Consider the following 10,058-nt stretch of genomic DNA (forward strand, 5'->3'; position numbering starts at 1 on the left):
TCCTTCCTCCCTCTTTTCTTCTTGTTTTGTTTTTCCCTCCCTTGTATCCTTTCCTCTCCTTGACCTTCCTCTCACTCTCCCCAACCCCCGATTTTGCATTCTGTGCTGATGCCCTGACATTGCCTACTCTTGCCCTTCTCCAGGGCGTGTCAGTGAGGAGGACAGACACAGATCTGCCTTCATGGCACTAAGATTCCAGCCGTTTTAATCTTATCTTCTCCAAAGAATATTTTGGTTTTGCTTTGCAGTCTCATCGATAATCCTCCCCAGCAAGCGGCTGCTCTTGTCTCTCCATTCCTGAAGGCCTGAGGGCTTCTTACTCTGGTGGTTGTCACACAGCCTGCTGCCCAGGACCAGGAACAGGGTGGTCTGTTCATTCCGGGCAAGGCGAGGTTTTGGGCCCCAAACTCACACCAAGATCTTCACTGCCAGCCTGGCGCAGACCAGCCTCAAGAGGAGGGAGATGGTGGTGCCACACACCATACGTGTGCACTGTGTGCATGTGTGCATACATGCGACATCCCAGAGTGCAGCTGGTGTCTTCTTTCTTCCCTGTCACCCTGTTCTGACAGCATTGCAGTGGGGTCGTCCTGTTGGTGTCCTCTGGGCAAGCTGCCTTCCTGGCCCCCAGGGTATACAGAGCCCAATGTAGAACAGAAGGTCCCTGTGACAGGCCATGGGGGGCTTGCCTGTACCCAATGTACAGCTGCTTGTGACCCAGCACTGGGGAGCCCAGGGACTGGGCAATGACCCAGTTAGGAAGGATCCAAAGAAGAATCTTGAAGACACTATGGTCTAGTGGAAAGAGCTCTGTGTTTTGAATCCAAATCTATTCTGCTACGGACTTGCCGTGGGCCAGGCAGCATGCTGACCCTTAAGGGGATGTGTGTCCCTGCCCAGAGCATGGCACCCAGAGCACGGGAGACCTTCAGTGACATGCAGGAGCCCAGGGCTGGTTGTACGAAGGTGTAGGACCCGAGGTGACCCCCTTACCAGGGCTGACCTGCTCTTCAGCAGCCAGGGAGCCTCCAGGTCACTGGCCCACAGCTAGAGGTGGTAAGAATCTGACCTCTCAGGTGTGTGGTAGCTCAGGGATGATTGCGTGTCTGAGTACCTGCCTGGTGCTGCTGCCGAAGTCTCAACTCCTCTCTGGGCTTCACAGGGCCTGGGGAAGGATCTTCAAAACCTGGGAGCCCTAAGTAAATCAGAGGTTCCATGTAAAACATCCTTAGTGATAGTAACCGCCTTTTTTAGCTGAATACAGAAACAGACCTAGAAAGGTAGGTCTGTGCCCTTACGTAGCCTCATGTAGCAGTTTAGCCACATTTTGCTCAGTTGTCATCAGGGGCACCTCACAGGCAGGGACCCTCTTGAGAGCTCTGTGGTCAGGGTCGCTTCGCTGGGATCACCAGGCCTCCTAGTGAGAGAGAATGGAAAAGGGCCAGGTTCCCGTGTCAGCCGCCATCTGCCGTGCACAGTAGCGCAGTCATAGCTACCAGCGCGCTCTGGCATTGATGCCCATTTATGGTGTGAACTCTGAGTCTTCTAAATTTGCCACAATTTCAAATTATGCTTGTAATGCCACAGATGCTGTGTACTTTGAAGCATTTTTATTTTGAAGTAACAACACTTCTCTCTTATTGTTTTAAATTCTTTTATGTCAGTATCATAACTTCTTTCCAAAGTCAACAAATTTGATACCCTTCATCTTTTCCCTAATTTAATTTCTTTTGCACAGAGTTCTCCCATCTAGGAAAGGAGTATGGGGTGTACAGGTGCCATGGCTCAGTCTACACTCAGGTGGGGCTATGCCTGAGATCTCTCCAGCCTGGTGGGACTGACCTCAACCGTCAATAGCGGTGACATTACACAGGCAGATACCAGCATTAGCGTGGTCTCTGGTCATAGCGTGAATGCCTGCTCTCCATCTTTGCCCCAGGAAAGGTCTGAGCACTGACCCTGGCACCCTGGACTGACTTCCTTATAAGATCAAGTCTCCTAATTTGCATTTTACACTGTCAGCTTCCTACGCCAGGTCTCCACCCAGCCACCTAGTTCCCAGGGTGTGGTGGCTGCCGTGCTCCACAGCTGTCACTTGCCCTCCAGCTGGCTTGGGCTCCATTGAGGGGGTTCAGAGGCCTTGTGCAGCTACCTGCTGAGGTCATCTGGTTAGTCCAGTCTTGTATTTGGTGGGGACTGCCCACCCCACACCTCCAGCAGGCTGAGGGGAAGGCCAGGCCTTCAGGGCCGCACACACGCGGCTCCCCGCAGCCTTCCCTGCTCCTTCCCTGCCCCCCGGCCACCTGGTGTGCGCCACCCGCTCAGATCCCACTGCAGCACCTTGCTCTTGAAATGGTCTTTCCAAAGTCTCTGATGTGAGTTACCTATAAGAAGTTGAAAGTAATATTGATTAATCCCTAATATGCATTAAGTGTCTTTGATATGCTTGTTGCTGCCTTACTTAGCTTTAAAAATAGGAAAAAGAAAGCCCTTTTATCAGGAAGGTTGTATTTTATTTAAGGAGAGGCCATGGTGCTGAGAGTCCAGGAGCCTCATCAGACACCAGGAGTCACCCACACTGCTCGGGTCTGTTACTCTCGTGACAAAAGAAGAGATGTCTGTCTTCTGGGCCCTTTCTGCAGGGCTTTCTGTAACAGGGACCATGAATCACGTTGGTAGGGTTACCTCTGGCCCTGTGCAGTCTCTTTTGTCTCTTGTGGTCAGAAGAAAGGTGAGGTCATCCCCAGCCCTGAGCGCACTTGCGGGGCTGGGTGAGGAGGCAGACGCAGAGATGCTGTGAGGAAGGAGGGCCCAGCAGCCGTGCAGGTGCTCCCTCACGGGCACAGTCTTCCTGCTATCCCCTGGCTGTGGTCACACCGCTTGGGCCTGCTTCTACTCTTAGTGGCTAGAAAGTTCCAGAAAGGCCACATGCTGGGAAGAGCTTAGTCAACCAACTCTGTCTCCAAGGAAGCAATGGGGAATTCCCGACTGGCAGGTCCACCACTGGACATTCTGCGGCCTCTTCCTCTGCGTTACACCCTGGGTCAATCCTGGATGGTCTGATGATGTAGTTCTCCGTGCTGAGAACTTCCTCCCTGGGGAAGGGGAAGCACCTTGTCTGCACACCTTAGTCATGTCTCTGGTGGGGCTGGGCCACTTTCTCTGTATATCTTAGTCCCCACTGGGCCTAGCCTACTTTCTCTACAACCCCAATGGGCCTAGGACTCCCCACTGCGCACCTTAGCTAGTGCCTGGTGGGACTGTAGGTCCTATAGCCTGTTTGGAATCTGGACAGAGATCCTGGTGGAAAAGGGACAGAAGTTGAACCATAGAGAGTGGCCAGTGCTTTGCCGGGGACAGAAGATGGAGGGTTAGAAATTCAGTCTGTGGAGAGTGCAGTCTGCAGAGAAGTTGGCAGTCCCCAGCGCCTCCCTGGTTGTAGGCTGCCCAGGGCAGTGTGGTCCCCTGGCCAGCTGGTCTTGCCAGGCGCAGCCCCAGACCCTGAGGGAGCAGGAAGGCTCTGCCTGAGGTTAGAGTGTGCTCTGGGAGGAGGTATGCAGTGCTTTGCGATCTCTTTTAATCTCTCTATTTTCTGTTTGTAGAAAGTCCATGAGATGCTGAAGAAGGGGTGGGATGCTGAAGGCTCTCCCTTCCGAGGCCAGCGATTCGACCCGGCCATGTTCAACATCTCCCCCGGGGCTGTGCAGTTTTAATGACCAGAAGGAAAGGAAAACCCTTGCCATCAGGGAGGCAGAGGCCTTGTCCTCAGCTGCCCTTCTCAGCCCCCTGCATTCCAGGGACTCGCTCGTCTTGTTCACCCCTAGCCATCCTTTCTATGAAGGATGAACCAGGCCTTCCACCCTGACCTTGCATCTCCAGACTGTTCCAGAGAAGGTGTGGGGCCAGCTGCTGGATGTTGGCCACTGTGGCCGACACTGAGTGAAGGTGTTTGAAATGCAGGAGGGGACGTCCCAGCAGACTGGGATCACGTGCTTTTGTCTCCACAGCAACCAGCCACTGCAGGCAGCATTTGTTTCCTTCCCTGCTCTTTGCTTGCTGTTGTTTTGATGCTGTTCTGCTTGCTTTGCTTTTGGTTGGGGGTATGGAGTTGCTGGGCTGTCAGGCGAAGCTGAAGTTGTTGAAGTGTGTGGGGCTTGGAGCTTGCATGAGGGCAAGTGTGGAGTACTGTGCAGCGGTTTCTGGGCCTGCTTTGGGAAACTGCTTGCCCCTTGACCTCTGTTGGGTATGTTCACTTGCTGTCGTGCTCATGCCTTTGTAAATGTGCTCTGCCTGCCTCGGCCTCATGGGCAGAGCAGTGGAAACTGGAGTCCTGTCTGCATGTTTTAGACATTGGGAGGTTCTATCTGTTGTCTGACTGTGGCTGCCTTGCTTTGGTTCTTGCTGAGGTGAACCAAGCCCAGCCACCACTGCATGGGGTGTTCTGCTTGGCTCCCTGTGAGACCTCCACTTTGGGTACACTGTGTCACAATGTGGGCAGGAGTGGAGAGCCAGCGCCCTCAGGAGGAGACCACAGCATGCCCAGCAGCCCATCAGCAGAGCACGTCAGGCACAGGTCCTGAGCAGCCTTGACCTCGAGGGGCCTCTGGAAGGAGGACTTTCTGCACTGGGCCTGAAGGCACATTGTCTCACCACAACTGAGCCAGAGAAAGTGAAGACTACCGTGTTCCCATCCTCTGTGCCAGGTGCCGAATGCGCTTCCTGGAGCTCATGGCCCTGTCCTACCAGTTCTCCAGGGACTGGCCACCACCTCAGGAGCCCTGAGCTTATGCCCTGAATCATGGCTGCTGACCGACTCCAGCAGAGGTGCGAAGACCCAATTGTGGGGTGTGGGGCAGGGCCTCGGCCTGTGCCCCAAGTACTCACAGTGGCACTCTGTGTGCCCATCACCAGGAATGTGGTGCTGCCACCACCCGGTGCTGTCCACTTGGCCATCAGCTCTGCATGGATAAGTCACACTGCAGGTCTCCGCACCCTGGTACCATGTGCAGCCAGCAAGAACGAAGGCCTGCAGATGCTAAGGAAGCCTACTGTCACGGGGAGAGGACCCTGTCCCCTGCAAGCTCTCTCTGAGAATACCTGGGGGAAAGGGGCTATCTAGGAGAGTCAGTTGGTGGTTGGTTCTTCCAGAGGCTTCCACCTTTGACTGCATAGAAGGGAGCTGGTTTATTGTCATTTGGGGGTAGATTTCTGGTTTACAGTGGTGGCTGAGAGTCCTTGTAAGAAAGCATCCCTGGGAAGTATCCTGTGGGTCTGACTGTCAAGCTAGAGCAGAGGGCCCCCAATACCCACCTTGGAATCAGAGCCCTGTTGTCTGATATCTGTCACTGAACTGGTGAGGCCCCTTTGAAGAGGTCTCCACCCTGGGGAGCAGAACTCTGTCACCTATGAAGGGTCCTGAGAAAGCCTTTGTCATTTTTTCCTGGAGTTCCCATCAAAGGTCCTAGAATTTGCACACCAGTGTCTCATGAGAGCTTCCCTACCTAATGAAAGGAGGTCTCTCAGGAGTTGTGTGTATGTCTCCTGTCTTCTCTTGTCCCCAAGCTAGCCCCCAACCCTATGGGCAGTCTTCCAGAAGGAGTGAGTAAGGGGGGTGAGAATGCCCTACACCTTGTTATTTGGGACACTTTGAGAGTTGTTCATTTCCGTGGTGAGTTGTCTTCTTTTTGCCTGATTTTATTTTCTGTGTTGCATTTCTCCCCACTCCCTGCCCTGCTTTAATAAATGATAAACCAGTGTCTAGGAAGAGCAGCGAAGGGGCAGTGTTGGGTATTGGCCCTGTGGCAGGAGCAGCCACCCCGCACCTGGTCCCTGTGCCCTGTGCGGTGCTCGGTGTGGTTGTGGAGCCTGTCCCTGCGCGCCGCGGCCGTCTGTCGGGTGATTCTGTGTCCCGAGGCAGCGCCCTGGACCTGCCCAGCCTCCAGAACTGGCGCACTCTGCCTTTTTTCTCTTTTTAGACATGACAACTGCAGTTTGGCCACTAAGTCCCACCAGCTGAGGTCCGAGGAAAGCGGGGTGACTCGTTCCCCTTGTCCAGGGGCCCAGGAGAGTGGGGTGTCCAGTCTGCAAAGCTGCTCCAGCTCTTCAGTGTTGGTTTGCAATAAATCTGTATTTAAGCAATTCTGGGTCTGTGTGTGACATTTGCTGCTGAGACAGTTCTGTGTATGCGTGGTCATTACCTGTGAGGGGTAGCCTTGAGTTCCCAGGTCCACATACACTGCAAACACCAGAATGGGAAATTCCTAACAGTTTATTTCCCATCTGGTCTGAATGCCCTGGGCAAGACTTCAGACAGCTTTCAGAAATCCCATAAGATTTTGATCAGAAAAAAAAGAAGAATGTAGCTATAGATCTTACATGCTTTCAAGCAGGTTCTGGGATTCTGTGTTACCTGAAAGCTCGGGGTGAGTGCAGAATTCTGATCAGTTCCACTGGGGGGCTGCCTTCACGCGCCAGGCTCTGGGCCCTCAGTCTCCACGTGCACACCTGCCATTACCTGTGCTGCGCCCCCGGAACACGGCTTCTGCAGGATCATCGCCCGGTGTCTGACACAGGCCCTGCCCAGGCTGCCGCCTGCTCCTTCCCCCACTCACATCCTAGGCTGTCCCTGTCTGTGCCCCTGCCCCCATTCCATGGGGATCCATCTCATCTCGTTCTGCCTCCTCTGACCCCTCACAGGGGGCAGGACCAGGGCTGTGAGAAGTATTTCTTGGCTAAATGAAGAATGTTTTAAAAGCTGAAGAGTGGAATTGCCAAGCAAACTCCCAGAAATAATCCACCAGAAAGAGAGGCATCTTTAATAATTTTCCCGTGAAGAGTACAGAAGGGAGAACAGTCGAGAAGTGTTTTGTGTGGAAATGTGTCCAGGAGGCGTCAGCTGCCGCACAGAGAACTCACTGCCCAGAACACTGCGCGTGGGGAACAGACCCTCAGCCCCACCTCAAATGTGCTCCCCCCGGGCCAGCTGGCAGCCCCCGCTCAGCCAAGGACGAGATGGCTCCTTTGTGAATGGAAAGCACAAAAGTTGTCAGTGTGGAATCCAGCCAGCCCTTGATAAGCTCCCTCCCCTTTGGTCAGAGCCAGAGCATCGCCTGTGGCCCAGGGTCCTAAAGAACTGGACTGTGTCCCCAGCACACGGGACTCCCTGTGGCCGGTGAAGTTCCCACCCTCTGTCTGACTGAAGGGTCTAGGGAACTGGCTTCTGACCCAGGCTGCGGCCCCAGGGAGTCTCCACTGAAGGCGGGGGCGCCCCGCGATGTGGGCAGACAGCCCCAGGGGCTCCCCTGCCGGTCCTGGTCAGGATGGTGCAGGCACTGTCTCAGGGGTGAAGAGAAAAATTAATATTCCACCATTTCAGACTGAGCTCCTTAGCTCACACTAATATGGTTTTGCTCATTTTATCTTATTTTCTTGGTTTTATTTACTACTGAAAACAACAGACTGACCCTGCCTTCAGAGGGAGAGAAAGGACCCAACATCACTGAGCTCCCTTGTGTCTCAGGGGCCTGGTAGGGATTCTAGATCTGCCACCGTCCCTCCGCACCACGTGCCTGCGGAGCCCCCCTGCCTGTGGAGAGAGCCTTGTGCCAGGGAGACAGGCTGGGCCCAGCTGCCCCTCGGAGGGGTTGGGCAACCCAGAGCCCGTGGCAGGGCCAGCTGGTGTGGAGCCCAGCTGCCTCAGGCCTGCTGGGACCACTACGTGGGTATGTGCTGGGTTGCTGCTACAGCCCTGGCCTGCTGGAGTTTACCACCTTCCTGGCGGTGTTGATGGAGTTGCAGCTGCACGTGGGGTGGGTGAGCGGACGTAGCCTCCCTTATGTGGGTTTATGAGGCCATGTGCAGGCACTTGAGGGCGGGGCTGCCGTCTCCTGCCAAGTGGGGTCAAGGCCATTCTGCCTAGAGAGGGCAGGTTAGCAGGTACTTGCAGGAAAGATGCCTGGACCTTGAGAGTGACCCTGGCCAGCGTCCCTGCTGCCCCTCTCAGCCCTAGGCTTTCTTGCCCAGAGCTGGACGGGACCTTAGGGACTTTGTAGTTCAAGCCCTCATTGTGCTACGGTCACAGAAGTAAGTGACACTCCCAAGGCCACGTGGCCAATGGCTTGGGGACCCATGCCCAGGACCACTGCCCTATCCCCTCTGTGGGGCCAGTGGTTCCTCGTTTCCTACTTGCTTCTCGGAGCAGCCTCTTCTGAGGCTGACGGTCCCTCCAGCCCAAGCTTGGTCACTGTGCCTGCCTTCTCTCCAGAACTAAGAGCAAGAAAAGCTGCCTCGGGTACAGTCCTGGCCATGCCACATGCTCTGTAGCACCATGCCCAAGGTGAGTGGCAGGGGCTGAGATCGTCCAGGGGCTGCTGCAGACGCCAGTCCCAGCGGGTGGTTCATCATGGGACTGTGCTTTGGACTCTCTCGTCCCCTTTGTTGCCCATCACAAGCCTGGCATGTGGCAGATACTCTGTTGGATGGGGAAGGCAGAGGGCGGACTCCCCCCTCCCCCATACACACACACACACACACACACACACTGCATCTTCAACCACTGAAACCCTCAACAACCCAGACATCAGCACCGGGGTGACCCCAGGCAGGGTGTGGAGGGTGCTGAAGCCGTTAGGAGCCTCCTGACTCAGGCATTGGGCCTGGTCTGCCTGCCAGACACTGCCCACGCACTGCACAGACTGGTCTCGCCTCCCAGCGTGGACTTTGTACAAGACAGAGGTGGGGAGGGATCTGCCAAAGGACAGGGTGTGCAGGTGGTGGGGCTGGAGGCTTGGAGAAGGCCCTTCCTGCAGGGAAAGGTGAGCCTTGGTCTCTGCTGGGCCAGGCAGCCTGGGTCAGGGCCATCTTATGAGCCCAGTGGTGGTCCCTGGTGGGACTACTGAGCTCCAGCTTGGAAGTTCAGGAACTCCCCAACAATTGCTTGTAGGGAGACCTCACTTACCAGGTGGCCCACAGGACACACCCCATAGATAGTGGCCCTTAAGAAGAGATAGTTTGGGGTCATTGGAGGCTGGGAGACCCAGGTACCCGTCAGGGAAGTGGGTGTAGATTGGAGCTAGGCCTTCAGGAGAGGAAGGTTCCAGCAGCCCTGGGTGACCACCTGTTTCTCAGTCCCACAGCATGGAGAAGAGATTTTGTGAGCACAGGGTGATGACATCATGCAAGGTAGATTCAGGCTCAATGTGTGTGACCATCTTTCTGGGGCTGTCCTGGGCCGCCCAGGCAGAAGGGCTCACTCCCCTCGTGGGCCTGCCAAGGGTGAGGGCAGCAGCCCTGAAGAGGGAAGAGCTGGGTGAGGGGGCGGGACAGGCCTTATCCAGAAAGTGGCCAAGTGTACAATCCATGGCCTGTCTGCACATGGATTGACCCAGCCAGGCGAGGAGGTGTCCGAACTGCCCACCCCGAAGTGTTCAGGGTGCCTGGTGACAAGACCCCAGCCACAATGGGCTGTTGTGTCCTGGGAGGAAAGTGAGCACCAAGCAGGGAGCCTGGTGGTGGTGAATGCTGCATCTGCCTCCCTGGGGCTGCTCCGTCCTCCGTACCGGACCATTTTCCAGTTTGCTTCCACCTCTAGCTCACAGAGGCGTTACCCTCACACCTCTGTGCTGACATTAACCCGGCTCTGCACCCACCGTTCCCCACCCCCATGCAGCACCGGCTGCTGAGACACGCCCCCACGGCACCCCTCGGCCTTGCAGTGTGCTCTGGTCTGCCCGCCCCCCTGCGAGAGTGCTGCGGCCGGGTCCGGCCTGTCTTCCGTGCACAAGGCTCTGCGCAGTGGGAGGAACTCATGCAGCCCTAAACAGTTCTACATTCGCCCCAGAAATGACCCACCCTGTGATGACAAGAACCATGTCTTGAGCTTTTGAAGTCCCCAGAAATTTAAGGCAGCAGTAGCACACCCAAAAGTCAAGTGACATTATCAAGAGAGAAACAATTTTGTCCTCTGAGGAGAGGTGTCTGCATTCACAGAGACATTGTCACCCACTGCCCGGGATGTGTGTTCCCTGCAGTGGATGCTTTTCCCTCCTGTGAGCTTGGCC

At 55.5% G+C, this 10,058-nt stretch overlaps 1 protein-coding gene across 1 annotated transcript in view; it reads left to right on the top strand.

Annotated features, from left to right (window-relative positions):
- Positions 1-6,129, top strand: part of NUDCD3 (NudC domain containing 3) — a 94,160-nt gene extending 88,031 nt beyond the window's left edge. Inside the window, exon 6 of the mRNA XM_069461739.1 lies at positions 3,603-6,129. Within this exon, the coding sequence (XP_069317840.1) occupies positions 3,603-3,713 (111 nt within the window). The 3' untranslated portion in view covers positions 3,714-6,129. The remainder of the gene's footprint in view (positions 1-3,602) is intronic.
- Positions 6,130-10,058: the final 3,929 nt, after the last annotated feature.

Source organism: Eulemur rufifrons, chromosome 29, assembly GCF_041146395.1.
Source record: "Eulemur rufifrons isolate Redbay chromosome 29, OSU_ERuf_1, whole genome shotgun sequence".
Classification (NCBI taxonomy): Eukaryota; Metazoa; Chordata; class Mammalia; order Primates; family Lemuridae; genus Eulemur; species Eulemur rufifrons.